A 23,317-nucleotide genomic window follows, 5' to 3' on the forward strand; every position below is an offset into this window, starting at 1 on the left:
AAGCCTAGCCGGGCTACCAAGCCTTCTGGTTGAGGGACCTTTCCGGTTTCCCGACCCACATGTTATTAACAGAGATTGTGTAACCCTTTAAACGTTATTTACTTTGCCTGCATCCCATTTAGAGATAATCTAGGTGGTTTGGCGTCGCAGTAATTCACTCAAGTCGCGACATTGGAGGAAATCTCGATCAAAAAATGCGTGATGTGAGTAAAAACTTCAATTTGCTTCCACCTTCGGTATTGAAATCATTCAGGAATTTAGCGTATGGTGGCAATATTTAGACGTGGCATCCGTCGCCTACTGTTTAAACATTGGTCGTCCAAACAAAGTCTTTAGTTTTCATCATGTCTTCCAGGAGAATCTTCAACATAATAGTTGTTACATCAACGTTTTGGTTCTCCGTTACCGTGTTAGTGCTCATGTTCAATAGTGAGGTGACACGCGAATCACTGACAATGCTCAATGCGCCAGTAGTTTTGGACAGTGATGAACATCACTACATGAAAGGAGCTGGTGTGAATCCCTTACGTCCTGTCGACCATCAAAAGCACATTAAATACCCCTGGGAAAAGGATTCTTCTGAAAAACCGGCTGCCAAAGACGGCCTTTTGTCTAGCGCTGCCAAAGCCGTGAATGTTTTGGCGGGTGTTCTTCCGAAAAACCGCGGTTCGAGAACTCGAGAAGTTTACGACGCAAGCATAGCGAAACGCACGAATCCTGGTGGTCTCGGAGAAGGTGGTAAATCGGCTTATTTAACGTCCGATGAGGATAAAAAACTCGCGGAACAACATTTTGGCGATCATTCTTTCAACTGGGTACTTAGCGACAAGATTTCGTTGGACAGGACTTTAGAGGACGTGAGGGGAGGCCGGTAAGTTTCAAGTGCTTTATCTAAAACATACTTATACGTTCGTTTGCGTTAAAGAAGCTCATCTACACAAATAATATTAGTTGAACGTTTGATATTCTCGTCATTTGCGCTTCTGAAGCTAGGCTCAGGTTTCAGAAAACAGTGCTTTAACACTTCCGGTGTGCGAAATCATGGACGACTGAGCTTCAGCGATGATACTATTCTAAAATTGCAAGACAAACTTTTGTTTTAATCAAGACTATATTGCATGTAGTTGCTAAATCCACTTCTCAGTTTGTTTAAACTCTTTTAAATTCTGACTTGATCAGATTTATTGAGAGAGCCGGGAGCATGAACTCGATTCTTTTTTCGTCCAGAAGGTTATTTAGAGGTGTAGATTATCAATTCAGATTTTCCGTAAGGAAGACTCGGCTAATTTGATGTTGTACATTGAAATAATTATTGGTCGTCATGGATGGTCAGGTTAAATATTAGAATTGTTATCTTTTTATGAATTTTTGAATTTATCTATTTGAGCATAGCGTTTTTCACAAAGTGTCTACGAAAACTTGTTTAAGAAGTCTGTGAACAAAAAGTGGAATACATTAATCTTCGTGAGAGGGTTTGTTTATGTTAAAGCTGTTGTTTGCCGTAAATAATTCATAGTGCTTGGAGTGGAAAATACTGTTTTGTCTCCAGTTTATATTATCTATTTTCTTTATGATTCGCTCAAACTATATTTGCTTCCCTATATGATAGTTATTTGTCTGACATCTAATTTAAAGGAATGTTGGTGGCTGCAATATTGGATTAGTCAGTTAGAGCCCATGGTCAAGTTTAAAATATGGATGTTGAGAAACTTCCAAATACTACCCATGGCATCATGTATTCTATGAATTTAAAAATGACGGTTTTTTTCTGGAGGAGTAATTGTGCAGCTGGGTGACAAAAACTTCAACACGGTAACTGCTCACCTTGCCTATAGCATATACATGCGTGTTCAAAGTTCAACTTTGGCAATCTTTCTTTTCTGTCAAGTTATTTGTGTGGTTAAAGTGTGTTCTGGATAAGGAAGGAATACTGGTCAATTAGTTTTTGAAAATAATGACTACTGACAGGTAAAAGCTGTTTCATTCTCAGGACATAGATACACCCTTACATTTAACGATTTTCCATACCGTCTGTCATTCATTTCATGTAAGTTTAGCTCTGAGAATTTTCTGTTTCATCAAACAATATGATCCCAGTAGAGATTTTTCTTTGTTCTGGTAACCTTTTGCTTGCTGCTTTTGTAAAGAAAAAGTTCCTTTTTGGCTACTCCAAGTGACCAAATGGGTTAATCTGCTGTGAGGGATCGCAATTTTAACAATATGGTAGAGTGCCATAATATCAGTGTTTTTTTTTTTTTTTTTTTTTTTTTTTTTAGAAAAGCTTTTCAGTTCTTCACAGTTTTTGATCAATTTAATTTGGTGGCAAATGCCGGCAAAATTTAAAGCTTCTAGAATTCAAAATTTTGTCAAGTGCAATATCCACAAAACATGAATTGCAGGTGTCATTCCCTGCTTCTTTCAATTTGTGCTTCATTGTTGAGGGAAAGTAAAGTTTTCCTTCAATTAATTCAAAGCCTAATTAATCTAAAAGGAAAGTTATTTCCAAGGAAAATAATGAATTTTGATTTAAAATCTTAAAATTGAGTTTGAAGTTATGGCGCCATTTTTCTCACATTATGATTTCAAACAGAAAGACTGTAAATTATGTGTGACTACAAACTCTTCTGTTGTTCTGTGCATGTTTTTGTTTATCTTGTTTTAACATTTTTTTTATAATGATTCTTTTGTTTGCTATTGTTCATGTGATATTTTTTTAATGTGGCATCAAAGAATCATTTTATTCCAACTGAAGTCCTTTGTTCAGCTGAAAAGATGAGCTCAATGTTCAATGCAAATTTGAGACATATCAATGAAAAAATAGCCTTTCTTTCACAGTAAATTATTGTCTTTACATAGGACAAAGCTTTCTGACAGAAATCTTTAAACATGTTTAAAGATGATGGTTCCTATAAAAGTAGGGACAATAATAGAGAGATATATGTACTACATAGTTTTCTTAGAGAAAAATGAAACCTTTCAATTCAAGAAACGGACAGCAAGATATGACTTTCAAAACGGAATGTACCATTTGCCCTGGACACCTTAACATCAGTATGCATATTCTCCATACTGTTCTCTATACATTTTCTAAGTTGCTGACTAGGAGAATCTGTTTGACAATCAAGAACATCTTTGGTTGGTAATCATTCCCTTTTTTATGTGACCCTAATGTTTGATTTAGGGGTGATATTGTAAGTCCCTCTTAGGTTTGAAGGGTTTGGTTTATCTGACATGCATGGAGTTCTTTGAAATAAATTTTGGGTCAACATTGTTTCTGTCTGGTTTGATTTTTTTTTTCCCAGGTAAATTATTATTCATTTGACAATTAGAAGCAACTACACATGCGCAGCGTTGGTTCCTTGGAAGCGGCAGCAGTGGACAGCTGTTTCGCACTCTTTAGAGCTGGTCAGCGCTGCATAGCCAACCTCTCATGAAAGACACAAGTTCTTTGTAATGAGAGATCATAACTTCCAAGGTGGGCTAAAGTCTTTTTAAACCCCAGTCACCACATTACAAATGTGGGACCTGCTGCAATGTTAGCATGACATAGGGAAAGGAAAAGCGTCTTCAACAGTACATCGAGAGATATTGGTTGCATCCCATCTTGGTTATCAACGGATACCTAGGGACCCAATAACTCCGGCATCTGTATCTGTAATGTGTAATTGTAATGTGGTGACTGGGGTTTAAAAAGACTTTAGCCCACCTTGGAAGTTATGATCTCTCATTACATAGAACTTGTGTCTTTCATGAGAGGTTGGCTATGCAGTGCTGACGAACTCTAAAGAGAGCGAAACAGCTGTCCACTGCTGCCACTTCCAAGGAACCAACGCTGTGCATGCGTAGTTGCTTCCATTTGACAATTGATATTCCTTTAATCAAGCAAAAAAGAAAAAAAATTAAAGGAGTTAACCAGAAATGATTTAACCCTGAAACTCCCTGAGTAAAAAAAAAGACATTTTTTCTTACAATATGAAGAAATTGTGTAGAAAGGTAACAAAGAGGAAGAAATAAATCTGCTGGAGGATTTATTTGCTTTGAAATTCTTAAAGCGAACCTGGAAAATAGTGAAAAATTTATTTTAGCAGACAGTTTGGCCAGGAAACTAAAAACATTTATCCCAAGACTATTCAAATACAAGAGCTTGGAAAATTATTCAGGAGACAAATCCTCAAGGCAAGAAAGGGTATAACCCAGTCAGTAAGTACTGGGTATTGCCACTGGTACATGAAGATGGTTTGAATGAGCTACAATGAGACAGCACCTTGTAAAGGGAAACAAATTTTGGAACAATAAAATCGAGGAACACCAGAGACCTTAAGAAGAATCTTAAGTGACACCTCTCTTCAGGGGATTTTTTCTAGCTTGGAGGGTGTTCCCTGATTGTTAACAAACTTCTTTATACCTATACGTACAAAGTAAAAGTTACATGACTGTATTAAAATGATGCAACCCTCTTTTGTTCACAGTTGTAAGGCCAAACATGACTCATATCCTAGCAAGCTGCCGACAACAACTGTTATAATCTGCTTCCACAAGGAACGTCTTTCTGTGCTGCTTCGCACCATACACAGTGTCATTAACAGGACACCACCTGATCTGCTCAGTGGAGTTATTGTTGTTGATGATTTCAGTGAGGATGGTGAGTAAAATAATAAGTGGTAATAGACATCTCTATTTCTTTTAGCAGGAAGTAACACTTTAAAATCTAAGATCTGACTGTTATTTTCCTCACTATCTGTTACACATTTCCTTGTAAACTATTTACAAGAATTTGGTGTCAGATCATGGTAACTTCTAGCTGATATTGTTGAGTATTCTCATTACCTACCAGAGCTCAACACCAACTTTTCAACTTATTAGCCAAGTGGCTAGTGACATCTTAAGACACTACAACAATTTCAGTTTGTTTACTAGCCAAACTGGTTGGTGGAAACAAAAACCACTAGCCACTAGTCTGTAGCCAGTTGGCTACGGATATTGTGGAGCCCTGCCTACATGTATTTTTTGGAGAATGTATGGATATTTTAGGGAGAAATTGTTTGTTAATCACTTCTAGGAGTTAAAGGGTTAAAAATGAATAAATTGTGATGTAACTTTCCAATATTAATTTGATGAACTCATTAAATACCACTCTCTGATAACAAGATCTCAATGTCTTTGTATTGTGTTCGCGGGAAATCGGTGCATGAAAGGCCAAAATCAATTCCTTTGTGCGTGCCCTGAGTTTGACCGCTGTCTTATCATACTGCGAAGTAAAGTAAAACCACTATAATCCTTGACCTTGATCATTTTCGACTCTAAAAGGGGAAACTATTTAACTCTTCTTGGTTCGTCGCATCACAGAAACTGAGATAAGCTTCGATTGTTAACCTGAGACCTTTTCCTTTGACTTCCCTTTTTGCGAAAAAATAGTTTAGTATTCACGTTTTTTCCTTTTCGTAGAGAGACTTGGTAAACCATTGGACGACCATGTTGCAACCATGAGCAAAGTGACCGTGCTAAGGAACGATAAACGGGAGGGACTTGTTCGCGCACGCTTAAAAGGTGCCTACGCTGCCAAAGGTGAAGTTCTCACGTTCCTTGATTCGCACTGTGAGGCGACCCCAGGCTGGGCAGAGCCTTTGTTGGCTCGAATTGCTGCGTCACGATCCAATGTTGTTTGCCCAGCCATCGAAGTACTGAATGCCGACACATTTGCGTACCAAGGCTCTGCAAACGCTGATCAGAGAGGAGGCTTCGGCTGGGATTTGTTCTTCAAATGGAAGGGAATTCCCCCGGAAGAACAGAAACTACGAAAAGATAGTTCGGATCCTATCAGGTAACGGCATAAAAAATGTCAAGAGACAAAACAAAATTAGTCTTAAAAGTTATCGTTTAATTCAAAAGGGAATGAAAGTGAAGACGGACTTAACAGAAACAGGTTGATCATTCCAAGCATGTGATAGGAATTTTCTTCTTGGGATCGCTGTCGTCATTCGGAGTACAAAGATATTTTTTCAGTGTATGTTGAACATATTCTACGTGCGGTTAAGATTTACCGACAGAGCAACACATTTGGAAACAAGGTGGAATAATCGAAATACATTTGAAAGAAGAGTTAAATGAACGGAACTGCAAAGTGATATAGAAATTTGATACATTGCACAGGAGATTTGAAACTTAGCAGAAGGTTTAAACGGCCATGCTAGTCAGTGGCAGATCCAGAGAAATATTGCTTTGCTGTATATTGAGGATATTATAAACAGCAACTTATTACGTCTTGAACTAACATGGTGTCTTGTTGTCTGTCTTACACAGGACGCCCACAATGGCAGGGGGATTGTTCTCCATCCACAGACAGTACTTCTTTGATCTTGGATCTTACGATGAAGAAATGGACATCTGGGGAGGAGAAAATCTCGAGCTTTCCTTCAGGGTGAGACTTATTTACTGTAGCAGTTCGCGGTGCATTATTCTGTGTGGGTGGTGTGGGACGATATTTTAAGGCAACTGACGAAACAAACTTAGATTGGTATCTCTAGAGCTCTTTCCGATTCAGTGTCGTAAAACTAAAACCAAGGGGATCCAATGGCCAATCACCACAAATGATTAACATGCAACTTCTCCCTACAATATCCATTCATTGCCCAGCAAATAAGTGATGAGAATGCTCAAACTTGTCAGGTAGAAGCTGGTATATTGACCTAACAGCAAATTCTCATAACGAAATTACAAAGAAATGTGTAAAAGCTAGAGGGAAGAATAAACAATCAGATCATGGGGAGTTAAAGGGTTGAGGACTAGCTGTTCTTGTGAGGTACGGTTATTCAGATACTTAGAGTTAAGACCTGGGGGCTTATTTTACAGATATGGATGTGTGGTGGTCGCCTGGAGATCGTTCCTTGTTCACGCGTTGGTCATGTGTTCCGCAAGTACACCAGCCCGTACAAATTCCCGGATGGAGTCGAGAAAACTCTCAACAAGAACTTCAATCGATTGGCGGAGGTCTGGATGGACGAGTACAAGGAGCTTTACTACAACAAGAAGCCACAGGCGAGGAACATGGAGTATGGAGACATCAGCAAGCGCCTAGAGTTGAGGAAGAGATTAGGGTGCAAGAGCTTTAAGTGGTACATAGAAAATATCTACCCTGATGTCCAGATGCCTGAGCTAAATCCGCCAGCCAGTGGCGAGGTAAGGAGCATTTGATGGGTCAAGTATTAGTGGTACGAAGTTGCATTTCCGCCGCAACTTTTATTAGTGTCATTAGCTCGAAGGAGCGACGAGAAATGGTACTCCAGAACTGGTTGCTAGGCAACCGCAGTCAACCCTTTCCTCCCCCCCTCCCATCATAGTTCTTACGTGCCCATTCATACTCTGGGATGGGGAAAGGCTTTGTGTGGGTAAAGTTTCTTGTCTAAAACTCAACAAAATGGCCAAACCAGGTCTCTGACACAGAACTCTCGTCCCAGACTCCAGCCCTCTAACCAGCAAGTCATCGCGACACCACAGAAGCAATGAAGAGCTCCCTAAAATACGTTACCTCAGGAACTAACCTGACAGGATTCTAGGGTTACTTCATTTAATTTTTTTTTCCATTATTTCACATCGTGATTATTCCAAAAACTCCTGTTTCAAGATTATTTAATTTCTGCTGAAGGAAAAGATGTCTTTATCTCTTCTAGGTTCGAAACCCGGCAAGTGGATACTGCTTAGACTCGCTTGGAGCCAAACCCGAACACTCAGCACGAATGGGAGTTTATATTTGCCACGGACAGGGTGGAAATCAGGTCTGTATTGTTCAAGAACTTTTGATGTAACCATGGTACAGGTATTGTACCAACAGTAAGAGGAGTATTGATTACATATGAAGCCAAAAAATTGACGTTTTATCTTAGCACTATTAGCGTTGTTTGGAAAAGAATGCACAAACCAGTTTTCCTCGCGGAACAGCTTTCAAGCAACTACGTTTCGAGAAATTTGAACAAAATATCTATTCTCAGCTTTTTTTTTTTTTTTTAAAGTTCGCATACATCGTGATACCTTGTGTTAAATAGAATCAAGTGATTTTTTTGAGGGTACTTACTTCTATCGGAAAACTTTTGAATAACTTAAGAGAGGAAACCATTTTGTCCGATGACGTAATGTGTGATCACACTTTTTGTTTTCGTAACCAAAGATTCCAGAAAAAAAATTTCAGTTTCTTCACTGTCACGAAAGAGTTGATTTAACGGCCGGCAGGATTCCCTGTCATCTCGTATCAATACAAACCAATTTGATTTGTTGGACTGTACTCTCCCTTCTCATCAAAACTCTAACCGACCGTAAGATGTGAGCCCCTTCAATTCTTTCAATTAACCGAAGAATCACGTGACGCTGTCATGTGAACCCTGACAACTTCACCCCCAAACTCTCTACTGTCGTCTAGAGTGCGCATGAGCAGGAAATAGAGAGACCCGGGCTACGAGCTTGGCACATCAATTTGCAACAATTGTTGTTTTTGTTTTTGTTTTTTTTTTTATAATCCTCCTGTCTAGATGCTGGTATTGTCGTCAAAAGGTGAGATAATCTTTGAGGAAGAGAACTGTCTCGACGTGTCGAAGTCTTATGCTGGGGCTCCTGTGGAGATCTTGAAATGTCACGGAATGGGCGGCAATCAGAAATGGGAACACGACAAAAAAAGCGTAAGTTTGTAGACAGAGTTCTTTTACTTCTTTTTCATAATTAAAGCAAGGATTCTGAAGTATTATTCTCCATTTGGCTTAGTATTTCTTGGACGTTAAAAGAACGTCCACGAGTTGAAGGCGGAGAACTTAAACAAATAAAAGAGATTTAATCCCGTGTTTGTGTGAAACTGCAAACGCCAGCTTGCCCTTTTACATTTCACGTAAAATGGCGTGAACCTTGCTGCTTTAGGCCCATGTATGACTTACAAGGAGTAGTTTGCCCTTTTTCCGGCAAAGTCTTACGTACACGGCAACGCGTAACAAGTTACTTTCACGTAGAAACGCAACGAGGTGCTAGATCTATCTAGTATCTTTCTTAGCACGTGAATATCAAAACAACATCCCCCAAAATCATATATCTAATCTAACCCCCAAATTCATATATCTAATCGATTTGTGTCAAAATTCAAAACCACTTACTCCAAGCTAAAATCGTGTGGAGATTGGTAGAATTTGCATCAGTGTGTGAGCCGGTTCTCATTCCTAACGCTTCGAGATGCGCCTTAATCGGCCCACGGTAAGGTTCAAAACAATTCGCGCAGAGGTTTGTAGGGGGTCTGGTACTAAAAAGATTCCTCCCAGACCTCTGGCCGGCTTGCGTTGCTCAAGGCCTGATACTTTCTTGGGGATGAAGAAACGCTCTTGCCGAGGGCCTGCTCGACAGCTAAACTTACATTCCATCAAATAATCAAGGCTTAATAATGCGCCAACCGCAACTTGGAGAAATCGTACACACACTGCCTTCCTCGTCTTCAAACTTGAAATAGAAATGTAGTTTTTCGTGGTTAAATCCTCTGCTACTGGAAAGATTTAACAGAAAAAGAGAAAGGGCTTAATGCTTCTTTTGGCACATCATGACACAATCATCGTCTCAAATATCTTTATGGTGGGACACACCAATACAAAGTTTCTGCGGCTTAACCAACTGTATTGGGAAAGGGGGTTCCAAAGAGAAGACTTTAGAAGACTTTATCTCAATTTTTCTTTATGATAGGGAGTTATCAAACACATGAGTACAGGTCAATGCCTCGATCGTGGATCCAGTGGAGACCAGTACGTCGCTATGAATCCTTGTGACGGACGCGATTCACAGAGATGGGTTTTCTCCAAGTACAAAGATTCATAACACCACCTGAAGGTCCCGCTATGGAACGGGTTGAATTTATTTGTTATATGAAGAGAATATGAAGCAAAGAGACTGTACTCCCTTTGTGGGCCGTGCTCCTTAGGTAATCTCTGTTAAGTTATTTTTAGACAACTCACGTTTTTGCAGATCCCGGAAGGATCTAGACACAATCAGTCTAGTGCCGCCTATTTTTCTCGCGTGCATATCCTTTGTACAGTCTATTTGTTCTTCACTAAATCTTACGAGGAACACGTAACACAAGCGTCATGTTACACGCAAGAAACACGCGAGGCTCGAGTGATATTGTTATTTGGAGCCTCGACTCTAAAATTACCATAAACGTATTAATTGGCTGCTGGGGGATAATCCCAGTCATTTTATTTCACCCAGATTTGATACATACAGCATGCATGTCTCTGGTCGAAACGCTATTATATTAAAAACGGAGACCAGTTTAGGCCTCTTAGTTTCCAAAATACGTATATCTTCTTCTGCAATGCCATAAAACAAATGACCATAAAACTGCTATTTTAGAACTTGAGAGAGGAAGAAGAAGGGAGGCTTGCAAGAAAATGTTTTAAGCGGTGGACGGGGGTTTTAATAGATGGGGGGGGGGAGCTTATTTGAAAGAAGGGCTTATTAGAGAAGGGAATGGTAGGTAGAGAAAGTAAAAGAGAAAGAGCGTAATAGAGTCTAGTTGTAAAGAGAGAGAATGTCGATACATTGAGGGTTCAATTCTTGGGGGTGGGGCTAAGTAAAGAAAGCGGTTTGAAAGGGAGGGGGGGTCCTTAGAGCGTTGATAGTAGTAACCTGATAGAGATTACATTTAGAATGAGGTCGATATTAGCGAGTTCTACGCAAAAAATTTATATTGATTGCGCTTAGAGTAAAGAAAATATTTATAAACTTAAGTATAGGAATTTTGTTAGCTGTGCCAGTAACGTAGTTTGTGACATACTCAAGTGATTTGCTGAATTCTTAATAGCTTATTACAAAGAAGAAAAAAAAAAGCAGAATTGACCATTTTTGCAAAGTTTTTACATTTTCGATAAATATAGCATAGTCGTTGGAAAAGATTGATTTTGAATGGCGTTGTTACACTGTACTGACAGAAAATGAATTTCTTCGAATCCTTTGTCCGTAATCGATAGCTGTCATCAAACAGCTGTCAGAAATTAAATGTTTTGGTAAAGATTTTGGTAAACATCTCTCTGCAGGGCCTCGCTATCGTGTGACAGTCATTAAGGGTATACTGATACTTTTGTTGTTGTTGTTGTTGTTGTTGTTGTTGTTGTTGTTGTTTGTTTAACCGCCTCCTGGTTAGCTCATTGGATAGAGCGCTGGACTGTTGTGCGGGAGGTCGAGGGTTCGAGCCCCGGCCGGACCAACACTTAAGGTCTTAAAATAATTGAGAATATGCTACCCTTCTATAACATCAGGAAATGGTTAGATATTCTAGTCTTCTCGGATAGGGACGAATTAATGGAGGTCCCGTCTCCTACAGGGTTAGGGGTAAGAGACGTTAACTTCTCACGCACGAGATTACTGTATGATGGATGTCCTCCCCTGGGGTGGGATGGGTGGGTTTGTTGGAGCTTAAACCTCGTAGGGGACCCATGTCCTATTGTTTTTGCTCCAGTACTTGGTACAAATCCTTATATAAATAAATAAACGTTACTATCCAGCGCTTTTAAATTTATTTTAGAAAAACCAAACAAAACCAAACAGTCACCACAGCCAATCAGTTACGGTGGCCAATTTTTTACAATTTCAACTTAGTTAACAAATTACAATCAGAACAAAGGTCAACTTAACACGAAACGAACCAAGGAGTACTCAGTAAACGCGCGTCGACGACCCTAAGCGCGGGAAAACACAGATCACTGAATGGTGATTGGTTTATGTTTGGGATCTGATTGGTGGAGAGATTGGCGCCAATTTCAGTTCTGTAATCCCATATTACTTTCGACGCTCACTTGTAAATTGCTGTAACTGATCTAAAATTTCGCCAACGATTCCATCCTGGTCCATAATACTGATGTTCAGCGTGACACCGAAAAGTATTAAGAGGTAAACCGAAATATTATTTTTTGCCTGGTTACAGAGCATAAAAATAAGTTATAATTTAGTTATCCTCATTAAATTATCAAATTGAAAATAAATGTTTTAAAATAATTTGTATTTGATGTTATCTTACGCCTATTTTTATTTAATAATCCTGTCTAGTGATCCACCCAAATGAAATATTGAGTCGCATTTTTGGACAAAACAAAATGTTTTGACAACATGTGAGTCTGACATTTGTAGTGATCCGCCCTTTTAAAAACTGGGCTCTGAACGGCACACAACCAGGAAGACTAAGAAATTTAGGACCTGAACTGTAACGATACATGATAGAATCTCTTTTAAAAACTAGAGTTTAACACTACTCCACCTTTGTCTTGTTCCTAAAAAATTTCTTTTAATTGGCGAAGGTATAATCGAATTAATTAATGTAGTTAGCGAAAAAAGTATTTAAAAAACATCCTAAAATTGAAATATTGATCGTTATAACACGTCAGAATGACTAATTTTACTTCTGTCCTCCTCTGGGTAAGCTGAGAATCTCCACCTCTGTGTTTGGCGGTTATCGCATTTTCGTACGACTAGGCTATCCCCCTCAACATCTAAGCAAACTTCGTGGAGTACATGACGAATTCTTCCATCCTGCTGGACAAGACACATGGCCGAAAAATAAGTTTCACACCATATAAGATGCCCATAACTGAGACAGATTTTCACCGGAAATGCTGGAAATAATTTCAAGTTGTTTGTTGGCGATATCCCCAAAGCCGTAAATACCACTCATTTTCACACTCATATTTTTTTAATGCCGCCAGCTTTGACAGAGAGTCGTTTTAAGGATTTTACCAGTGTCGTAATTATTTCAATAAAAGCCTGGGAACAAAAGAATTCTTTTTTGGCCGGAAAAGATCAGTAAAAACTAGCCATTCAACCAGTAACAGTAAACTTATGACATCATTTCCATGTGGCTCTCTCTTTAACGTCCCAACCCATAATGATTTACTAGTTCTAGTCCCTCCGGGACGGAGGCGCGCATGGTCAAAAATCGGTCAGTTCGATCATCTCTACAGTGAAATAATTTGTACGCTCCCCTACCAAAGCAGCCTTCGACATTGTCCCGGGCCATCAACAGAAACAGTGACTAACCCTATCATGTTCCCACTTTTGGTTTCCACCAAGTCTGTGACAATTGTATAACTTGACTTTGGTGTTGGGATCCCCACTGACCAGATCCAAGCAGAAATCATCATGCCAGAACTCGTTCTTCTTCGTATACATGAAAAACTAAATACAGAAAATATGGCGGCTCATTATTGGTATAAAGTATTTATATTTGAACCTGATGTATGGTCGAGAGTTCGCTTAGGAGAAGCTCAGGTGTTTGAGCCTCCGATCGCTCAAAAATCGTTAGCATTAAACACCGACCAGGAGATTATAAACAGTTTATAGTCTCTCAGAGTGATATAATAGCGATTAAAATAAAAAAGGTCTACCTAAAAATATCTAGGGGAATCCGTTTCTATTTTGGCAGTAGATCGCTTGTATGCCCTCATTGGAGGGTGTCAGATGGTAACTACGCACAAGTAAGGCGCACAAGAATGTTGAGTTCTTGACTTCTTCGCTTATTCGCGTCTTTTCAAATCGCCTACACGGGCTTACCTAAGCCCCCTGTTTGGCGGGGCAATAGGATACGCAGCCGGCAGTTTTTTTGTACGCTTGGAAGCGTCAAGCGATAAAGCCGCGAGACTTTTGGGACGGATAATAGTAATAAACACCCACTCTCGTGATTCGCCTCTCATCATTTCAAAGCGCACACAGAACCAAAACGTGTGCAGCCCCCCCCCCCCTCCCCCTCTCCCCGAGCAAGCAGGACATTCGTCAGTGGTTTATCAATGCTTGTATAAACATGCCTACCTGGTTGTTACCCATGCCATGGCACACATACATGCCGGGTTCGCCGCCTGCTTCATTTTTCGCTAACGTATCTAAACACTGGTCAGTACCAAGATTACGGACCTACGAGTCAATACAAGAACGAGTTAAAAAAAAAACCGTGGTGGCTTGAAAAAGATGGAAAATGAAGCCAGTCTGGCTTAGTACGAAAAACCATTTATCTACGATTAGGGAAAAAGAGTATTGAAAAACAAATAAAGAAATGGTTAAAAAGCGCTGTCACCTCCCCTCTACCGTGCGGGTACATATCCGGAATGTCCAATTCTGGGATCACGTTCTGCAGATACCACTTGAAATTCTTACATTTAAGTTTCTCTCTAAGGGCCTTTCTCTCGGACAAGTCTCCATAAGTTCTATCCTTGAGCTGCGGTCTCATAGCGTAAAATATTTGTTTGTATTCATCCATCCAGACCTCAGCTAGTCTCATATTATTCTTGTCAATTGCTCCTTCTCCGATCTTGTAAGGCTGACTCTCTCTGAACACGTGACCGACCTTGGAGCATGGGAGAATTTCCAGAGATCCGCCGCACATCCATATCTAATGATTGAACCAGAAGTTAGCTCCCACGATCAAAAACTACGAAATTCTCGAAATCAAGTGAAACGATAGTGCCATTCTAGCATCATTTACATTCCAAAAGGGTTAAAACAACAGTCTTTGAGCGCTCTCAACGATCTCACCCTCCATCTTATGGTAATACTCTCCGACCCTCTGGTCAAGCAAACAATGTTGGAATTGCAAACAATGTTGGAATTGCGCCGAAGCATGATGTAATAATAAAAGATGGAAAAGTTTGAGCCCAGTGATTGAAGTTGCGGAAGATGATATTCAATAAATGACACGAGCATACTCGGAGAAAAAGAACTCCGAGGGCTCCCAATAGGAGTCGAACCTATAACCCTCTGATTAGTACTTCGAGTGCTCTACCACTGAGTTCAGGAGACTCGTGGTTGGCTGGGTTGTTTAACTAAGATGCGTCGTGACAAACTTTTATTCAGTGAATGACACTTGCATCGATGGTGTAGAATATTAAAAAAAGGGAAGGCCCTCTCTTCACTAGATTTAGAGCGGAAAAATAGTAAATCTGAAACTCAAACTCTTTTTTAGGCGTTAACCTTGTCATTGTCGCTTATTGCATTTTTACAATGAGGCATATTTCACCGAATCACGACACTAAATTTGACTTATGGCTATTCTGTTTCAAAGATAATATCTGCATATGAATCAAACTTGCGTAACTGCGAGAAATTATCAAGACTTTTGTGGCATGAAACGACTTGAAAATGTGCACCACTTCCGAGAGGAGTCATCAGTCCATTACAGATAAAATCAGGCTTCCCTGGTACTTCGCCAGTACCCATTTATATCCTTGGGTGAGGCACTGTACCAGAGAGTGCAAAGTCCTGTCCAAGAACACTACACAGTAACCCTTGATAGAGGACCCAGACTTCTGGGCCAGGTTGTTCAAAAGAGGGTTAAGTAAGCCTAACCCTGGGGTAAAATTTTGGTCGCGTTGTTCGAAGAAGGTTAACACTAACCTCGGGTTAAACAGCGGATAAATTTAACCCATCACGCGAGCAGGGTTGAATAGCTAACCTCCGGTTAAATAAAGAATAAAAATGGCGAACTTGTTGTTTTTTGATTTACGCTAGCGGCGGAGAGAAAGGAAATTCAGAACCAGCATTCAGTTCGAAATAAAAGATTTCACAGACGAAGAGCTGCTCGCTATCACTTTAGTCGGGAGTCCATTTTATTTGTTAAAAATTTTATTGCTGGTGACATAAGTCGCAACACTCGACGAAATGAAGCTCTGTCGTGATCACTAAACAATTTCCCTGATTTTTTTTTTTTTTTTTTAATTTTTCTTTGGTCATATAAGAGATTTACCTGCTGGTCAGAGTAAACTGAACCTACCCGAAAGGACATTTCGACATTCTCTCCTCCCCAGTAAGACATTTCAGTATCATATGAACCAATTTCATAGAAGTACGTTCTGTCCATTGCGAACAACCCACCAGCCATTGTGGGTGACCTGCAGAGAAAATCAAATATTAGTTATAGAAGCAAGACCGATACAACGTTGATAAGTTTTAAAACGGAGCACTATATTTTTGCAGGCCAAACCAGCCTTCTTCAGGTGCTCCGTTTTAAAACTTATCTACGTTGTATCGGTCTTGCCTCTATATTTATATTCGTTATTTTGGGCCGATTAGATCACTGCTGACCCAACGTACAAGAGTAGGATTATCGTCCACGGTTGCTTGCTGAACATTTCACAAATTTTAAAACATCGAAGAACACAATCACAGTGGAGAAACATGTTCCATATGAAGAAGCTTGAACATTCGACATCGTCGCTTGATGGAAACTGCCAAAATGCAGATAAAGTGTCGCGATGCAGATTTGAAGAGATTACGTCGTGCGACAAACGACCAATGAGGATAGCAAACACAAATCTCCAACTCCCACGTAGAGCAGTGTAGACAAATCTCGCGAAAGCAGATAACACCCAGACGGGATGAAGTGCCCATGTACCTCCATGTATTTGGCCACAAAATGGTCACAATCATAACGACAATGAGAAACAGAGTAAGTAAAGACATGCAGTATACGATATCATTGACCTGAGCTGAGCTCAGTTTACAAATCATTGAAAACCCAGGAGCATTCTTTGCAAAGGACGCCAACCCCTCACATTTCCCCTCTCCCATCCCCCCTCCAAACACGCATAAACACATACTGCCCCTCCTTGAATTTCTACAGGTTTTCTTAACTACTGTGTGAATGACAACGCTAAAATAAAGAAGGTTAGACTCGCCTGATAGGGTCAGCATCGCTGTTACGTCGTTCCTTCTCATAGTCTGGCAATGCTCTCCACTTGAAAGTCAACTCCCAATTAAAAACCCCTCGATTATAGCCTCCTTTACCCTTAGCATAAGAAAACGTTCTTAAATCGATGACCTCAATATCCGGGGTAACGACAATAGTCCTGTCATGTGCGATCCTTGCAAGCAGCGGTTCCAGCCAACCGTAGTTAGCCTCGCAATGGGAATCCAGAAAGACAAGAACATCGCCCTTAGCTTGTTTGGCGCCGATCAGCCGGGCGCGTATTAAACCTTGTCTGGTCTTCGCTCTAATGAGCTGCACTTTGGGAAACTGTTGGATGTACGAACTCAGCTTTTCGTTTAAATGGGCTGAAAAAAAAAGAAAAGAACAATATTTGGGAAACGAAATGAAAAGACAAGCAATATACGTATCAATTTACAATATACGTACCAATTTATAATCTTCTGTGAGCTTCTTCAAACCAAGCAGCTTGGCACAAAAATTGGTATGAAGCTATCAACTACGTTTTCACCTTTTATAGAGGCAATGAAACAGTCGAAGGAAAGCGTATCAGAATATATATTTCTAATTTCAGTTAATCAAGCAAAAGACCGATATAAAGTATGATCCATTGCTTTTATGTTAAACAACTATAGGTTTACCGTTGCGATACGCCCAATCACGACGTTCGTACTATAATGCAAATCGCTCCAATCTAAATTGATGAGAGAAATCGAGAGACGAAGTGGCGTCATTAACTGAAAAGAGTGGGTGTCCAAAGTTTAAACTCAAATTATTTCGTATGAAAAGCGGAAACGAAGTTTAAAAAAGAAAAACTTAAAAAAAGGAAATTAAAAAAACAGATTAAGTGAGGGAATTGATGAGCAATGATAGAAATGATGCTTTTTTGCCAAAAATAAAAATCGGAATTGAGTTGAAGCAACATCTATATAATTTGATCGCAGTAACTAAGATAGTAATCGCGCGAGCGAAACGTAATTATCTTGTTTCTTGATTAGGTTTTGATTTTGTCTTTCTTTTTTCAGTTTTTTTATTGAGCTTTTCAGTTCAAAACGCATTTTCAACCCGGCTATTTCATTTTTTTTTTCTGTTAGAGAGGTCCTCTAATCTTCGATCAGGAATATTTTCTGAATGCTCGAGAGATACTCAACAGGATAAAGTATTCTTTGATATTGAACAAAAACACCTGCGAGTGTAAATTAAAACAAAAATCTCACCAGGTGTTAAACAACATAGCATTTTTAAATGTATAGAATCTTCAAGGCTATCAAGCAACATCGTAGGCACGCTTGTTTGGAGCAAAACTGGAGAAAAGAATTTTTTTCCCTTTTCTTTCCTTTTTGTTTTCAACTTTGAGCATGAGCCAGTTTGTGTAGACGTATAGACACTACTTGATGCGCATTTTTAAAATAATTTAAGCCGCCAGGTTGGAAAAGACTGCTGAGAACAAACACAAAGTGGCCCCGAAGAATCGAACATTCCAGATACGTTTGCATTATAGGGGATTTCCATTTGTAGAATATGTCGTATTTGCGAGATTATTTATTTATGATTTAGATACTGATGAAATACCAGGATTTCTCCTTTTACTAAAAATCATATCTTCACCGCGCGCAGTGAAGATACTATTTTTATCTTTCACGTGTGAGGATATTGGTGTGGCCATGGTTACCAACATAATTACCCAATTGATGTTTCGAAAATGAATAAAAAAAGTTGTCTTTTATGTGGAAATTTCATCAGTATCTATATAATAAACAGAACATTACATGGCCGCTTGGGGATACGAATTTTATCTTCTCGAGCTGAAAGTATCTCTCACGAGTGAGCGCAGCGAACTCGCGAGAGATACTTTCAGCACGAGAAGATAAAATTCGTATCCCCAAGCGGCCATGTAAAGGGTCATGTAATATCCTCTATTTGTCAGTTTTTAACTGATTGACCTTAGACTTGAAAGATACAATGCTTTGGGACACTCCTTCCAGAACTGTCTGTGAAATTTCGAATTATGGTCCAAGTTAATACGAAAAAAAAAAAAAAAACCAAAAACAAAAGTGGAAGGGTCTATTAACATCCACACAAGAACTGAAACCTGTGTTACGCCAGCAAAATATTTATGTTGGTTCGTGTTTGTCAATTATCTTTATGTTTAGCACATTTTAAGTGATCATAGGCCGGTATGGAAATATAATTTTTCCATATCTCACGCGTTGACAGCTTTTAAGTTCTGTTTGAACAAAAAAACAAACCAACAATCAAAGCAAAATAAAAAAGGATTCATCTTTAAGCTTGAACAGGCAGCCTTTAGCTTTAAACCGCCTGGAAAACTTAGCACAACTTTAAACAGTTTGTTGCTTAGTTGGCAGCGACCATATCAACTACCATTTGTGGTCAACAGAGGATAATAGAATTTTCTCATCGCAATTAATGTTCCTTGGGAAATTATTTCTTTTCTGAAAGGTCATCACTCTTGAGAGACAAGTGGATTCTCGTTCTAGACGACAATCCGCTTCGTAAGACGTTGCGAAAATAAAAAGCTTCCTACCTCGCAGAGAATTCTCTCCCTGTATTATATATTCTCACAAATTTAGACCACCTGGTTTGAATTTGTGCGATGACAACTACCTTAGAACTACCAGCAGCGACATGTTTCAGAATCATTAAGAACGAAGCATTTTTTTCAGAGAGAGACCTGTCGCAGTCACTTCCAAACTCATACCTCATTAACTAAAGATACATCCCCCCCTGTACACTCCCTCAAAAAAAGTCCTCGGAATAACAGATGTTGCCGTTGCAGGGGGTGGGGGGAAAGAGGGATATACAGGACTTACCATATCCTTCGTAATTACTATGGTCGTCAACCAAAATTATTTCTTTTAAATATTCTAGCGGGGATCGCGCTAAAACCGTGTGTACCGTCCGTAGAAGAGTCGACCACGCCTCATTGTGAAAAATAATAACCACGCTAGCAGTGGGAAGTCTAGTCGGGTACTTCAGACTGAGGCACCTGTCAGTGAGAAGAACAATTTGCAAGTCCATTAGCTTTGTGGCGTGACACGACTTCAAATTTGCATATTCACAATCGTTCCCTTCATTTCCTTTTTTTTAAAAACTGCTGCTTCATAAATCTGCATGCATGGGACGATTTTAAATCATAACGAATTTGAGTTTGAAACCCATGGGTTAAATGAAGTTTTAAGACATTTTTCCCCTGAAGATAAGATTCGTAACATCGTTAATGAAAATATCAAATAGCCTTTAGCTAGAGCGAAATATTGAAAATCAACTCTCATGATTTTTAAAGCGAAATATTGTTACTTCCTGACTCGTGAAAGAATGCTAGAGTGAATCTGTAACTTGCTAGCGTTCCTCATTCTACCGTTGTTTTCCCGTATTTTGTCTTCGATCTGTGAACACCACCAGCAGAGTGAGATGAAAGTCAAACTTGTTTATGTATTGCAAATCGATAACAAACTTCCCCAGACTTCATCAGTATTTAACGCACTGAAATACATATTTAAAACTTTAGTACCGCACTATACGAATACGGCAAATTATCTTGAAGTTAACGTAATGCATCTTTTCAAAATCGGCAAATTGATCTTTGATCACCGTAAAAACCGGTTGATAAATATTTGATTCCGCCATCAATTTCGTGGCTGAGCAAGCCGTATGAACACAAAGCCGTGAAATTACTTCGCCGCTGGAGGAGTCAACACTGCAGTGGAAACTAAGGAATATGTTTACTTGGAGAGCAAAGTTTACTGAAGCTACATCAATTACAGAAAAAAAACCTGAACGCAAATAGCAAGTTGGGTACTTACTCATCTGGTCGATTATCAGGAATGGATCTCTCCAAAGAAATCTTACTGCTCGCCAGTTCATTAAAACTATACTTTTTGTATCCGTCTTTTTCTTTGCTTACTTGAGCTGGGTCATCTTGATCATTATAGACTGCTTCTCCTCTTTCTCCCGGTCCACTAGGATTTGGGGGAATGAGTGTCACGTATACCGCTTTAAATTCTTCAATTGAAGCTTCTTTCGCTTCGAAAGCGAACGTAGCAGCCCTCCTTGAATCAGAGAATTGATTTATATCTGCTCGAGAGATTTCGACATTTAAGCGATTGGTGTAGCTTAGTAGTATCAACTCGATAGTCAGCCAAAACGCCGTGGTGAAGAAAATCGTCACGACCACATATCTTCTCCTGGTTGAATAAATCATTGCTACGAGCGACCACTTCATTCGCGAGGCATAGTTCTGCTTGCGTGAACAGCCACAAAGCGGACAAAACCAACACGGAAGAGTGAATCTGCAACTTGTAAACGCCAACTCACAATTAAGTGCTCTTTAAAATCTTGGAAAATTTACAGACGAACAAAAACGTGCAAACGGGTTCATTTCCTTCTTTTTTGTCCCTGTCAAGAGATTGCTTGTGGTGCACTGATGAATTACCGGAGCGAACAACCTGAGCCGACAGCCGCTCATTTTACGCCAGAATAATTCCTTTTGTGTTTAACTCCCAGCTACTTCCGGTTACACAACTAAACGGGAGTCCCCGCTATCGTCAAAGAAACCGCTAAAACATCGAAAGCTTAGGATGAATATAACGAAAATCGAAACACTAATCCAACCGAATTAATTTGACCCAGCAAGAGACGTTATCACTGCAAAAGTGGAAATTGTATATGGCAAGACAATAACGTCACGACAGTCGTCTTGCCACAACTGTCACGGAAATACCTGTCCTTCGACCAATCACGCCAATGTCACATCATGCAACCGAGACACCATAATGACAAAAGTGAAGCAAAATGCTGCTTTCGTAACAGGTGGCGAACAGCCCCATCATTGTTATCGCTTCGGCACAAGCTATTCTTCACCTACAGGAAAGGAACACGAGTCGGCGAGAGGTCTCGCTGGAGTAGTGCCAGATCCCCGGCAAACCTCTCCCTGACTCGTCTTATATCTTTCGGGGGGGGGGGGGGGGGGCTGAGAAACCCGCGCCTTACAGCAGTAAGAATGAGGGCCAGCTCCTAGCGCACTTTTAAAATTTAATGATGGACTGGTTTGGAGGACAACCCCTACTTTTTAAATGCTAATTTAACACCGACAATTTGAGTATATTGATTTACAGATTTACACATGAGGCACTGTAGAAGTTAAGCAAAGCTCGTTTAAGTTATTATGCGGGAAACGTGAAGGAATTCACGACTATTTAAACTTAATTTGTGGACTTCAAATGAAAATTTGTGAACTCTAAATATTGCAATAACCTGTTAAATATTTTTAGCACCGATATTTCTTTCAGTCAAAATCGTGTACGACATAATTCTCAAACGTAATTAATCAGTCAATTAACCAGAGTCGTGTGTGCGCGCTCCTGGCGTGCTTTTTGCCGTTATTTTTTGTTTTCATTCTTTGATTTTTATTTTGCTTTTCGGTGCACGCGTGCACGCGCGCGCGTGTGTGTGTATGCGTATGAGTTTGTGTGCGTGTGTGTGTTTGTGTGCGTGTGTGTTTGTGTGCGTGTGCCGGTGTGTGTGTGTGTGTGTGTGTGTGTGTGTGAGTGTGAGCGTGAGTGAGTGAGTGAGTGTGTGTGTGTGTGTGTGTGTGTGTGTGTGTGTGTATGTGTGTGTGTGTGTGAGTGAGTGAGTGAAAACGTATAACCAATGGTTAGTTTGTTTCTGAAAAAAGAACAGAGTGGAATCCAATTCGGTCGATAATCATACGAGTGATTAACAAATTTGGTCTACCGCGGATGGGGAGACCGATTTGTTAATTGCGAGTATGATTACACAAAGTAATGGTATAGTACCAATTGATTAAAACCGTATTAAGAAACGAACTAGTCATCAGTTTAGTTACGTTTTAAAACTTCGAGGAAACACGCGACAACAGCACGCGCACATGACGCGTAATGCCTAAATAAGCTTAAATACGTAATGACGTATACACTGTCTTATTAGTGCTCTAATCAAAACTGTAACACAATTCACAAACGTGAATGGATATCACCAGACCAATTTGTAATGATAACGGGACTGACCGGAGTACAGCTCGGTCTGTAATGATAAGAGTGTTAACAAAATCGGACGACCCGTAAGCGGGACTCCAAACTTACTCATTGAATAAACCGATAATGTTGTATAGGTCGTCTGCATGGAGCGTTGAGTTGAAAGAAAATGTAAAAATGCAGAGAGGGAAGAGAGAGAGGGAGAGGCCCAGGGGGGAGGGAGAGAGAAAGAGAGAGAAAGAAGGAGAGCCAACCTCGTTCCCAGGGTCTCTCATCTTCCCGCCCCCTGGAGCTCGGGGGCGGGAAGATGAGAGACCCTGGGAACGAGGTTGAGGGAGAGCTACTTAATTATGTTCTGTGCCCTGTTAAAAAGACTATTTGGTACGTAACCGCGAAGCATCTAGAATGTTGAGGCTGTTTCTCTCTCTTTTTCCCTTAATTTCTGTCTCTCTGCGTTTCCAATACGTCGCGTCTCCTTGTCAATTACTCACTGCTTTTAGTTTTTATTTTTGAAGTCTTTAAATTCGGTTTGTTGAAATCTTTACAGAAAGTAGTGTATGCAAATGAAATTTATTGTCAATTTTTGGAGTCTCTTGCTGTTTCG

At 39.9% G+C, this 23,317-nt stretch overlaps 2 protein-coding genes across 3 annotated transcripts; one reads left to right on the top strand and one right to left on the bottom strand.

The window, feature by feature from the left end:
• The first annotated feature begins 27 nt into the window (after positions 1–27).
• On the top strand, positions 28–12,009 carry LOC111331223 (polypeptide N-acetylgalactosaminyltransferase 13). The gene is made up of 8 exons (XM_022936285.2): positions 28–871; positions 4,470–4,642; positions 5,446–5,821; positions 6,301–6,418; positions 6,850–7,176; positions 7,668–7,772; positions 8,520–8,666; positions 9,703–12,009. Exons 1-8 carry the CDS (start codon positions 345–347, stop codon positions 9,832–9,834), a joined length of 1,905 nt encoding a protein of 634 aa, XP_022792020.2. The 5' UTR covers positions 28–344; the 3' UTR covers positions 9,835–12,009.
• Positions 11,513–21,381, bottom strand: LOC111331243 (polypeptide N-acetylgalactosaminyltransferase 13). 2 transcript variants are annotated; one of them, XM_022936313.2, is made up of 8 exons: positions 20,524–21,381; positions 19,531–19,706; positions 16,671–17,046; positions 15,767–15,884; positions 14,075–14,389; positions 13,813–13,914; positions 13,045–13,182; positions 11,513–12,543 (listed from the first exon to the last, which is right to left on the bottom strand). In XM_022936313.2, the coding sequence occupies exons 1-8, from the start codon at positions 20,940–20,942 to the stop codon at positions 12,382–12,384; spliced, it is 1,806 nt and encodes a 601-aa protein (XP_022792048.1). In that variant the 5' UTR covers positions 20,943–21,381; the 3' UTR covers positions 11,513–12,381. The 2 variants fall into 2 exon arrangements, with proteins under 2 accessions (XP_022792048.1, XP_022792049.1); XM_022936314.2 differs by having other exon boundaries at positions 11,513–12,540; positions 20,524–21,379.
• Between the last annotated feature and the right edge of the window lie 1,936 nt (positions 21,382–23,317).

Source organism: Stylophora pistillata, chromosome 12, assembly GCF_964205215.1.
Source record: "Stylophora pistillata chromosome 12, jaStyPist1.2, whole genome shotgun sequence".
Lineage (NCBI taxonomy): Eukaryota > Metazoa > Cnidaria > Anthozoa > Scleractinia > Pocilloporidae > Stylophora > Stylophora pistillata.

What these genes read in the sequence shown, in the direction of transcription:
- LOC111331223 (XM_022936285.2), top strand. Translation starts at nt 345, where the DNA reads ATGTCTTCCAGGAGAATCTTCAACATAATAGTTGTTACATCAACGTTT. An exon ending in TGATGATTTCAGTGAGGATG is followed by an intron (nt 4,643 to 5,445) that starts GTGAGTAAAATA and finishes TCCTTTTCGTAG; the next exon opens with AGAGACTTGGTAAACCATTG. An exon ending in ATCCGCCAGCCAGTGGCGAG is followed by an intron (nt 7,177 to 7,667) that starts GTAAGGAGCATT and finishes TATCTCTTCTAG; the next exon opens with GTTCGAAACCCGGCAAGTGG.
- LOC111331243 (XM_022936313.2), bottom strand. Translation starts at nt 20,942, where the DNA reads ATGAAGTGGTCGCTCGTAGCAATGATTTATTCAACCAGGAGAAGATAT. An exon ending in TAGTAATTACGAAGGATATG is followed by an intron (nt 17,047 to 19,530) that starts GTAAGTCCTGTA and finishes TTTTTTTTTCAG; the next exon opens with CCCATTTAAACGAAAAGCTG. An exon ending in ATGGCATGGGTAACAACCAG is followed by an intron (nt 13,183 to 13,812) that starts GTAGGCATGTTT and finishes TTCTGTATTTAG; the next exon opens with TTTTTCATGTATACGAAGAA.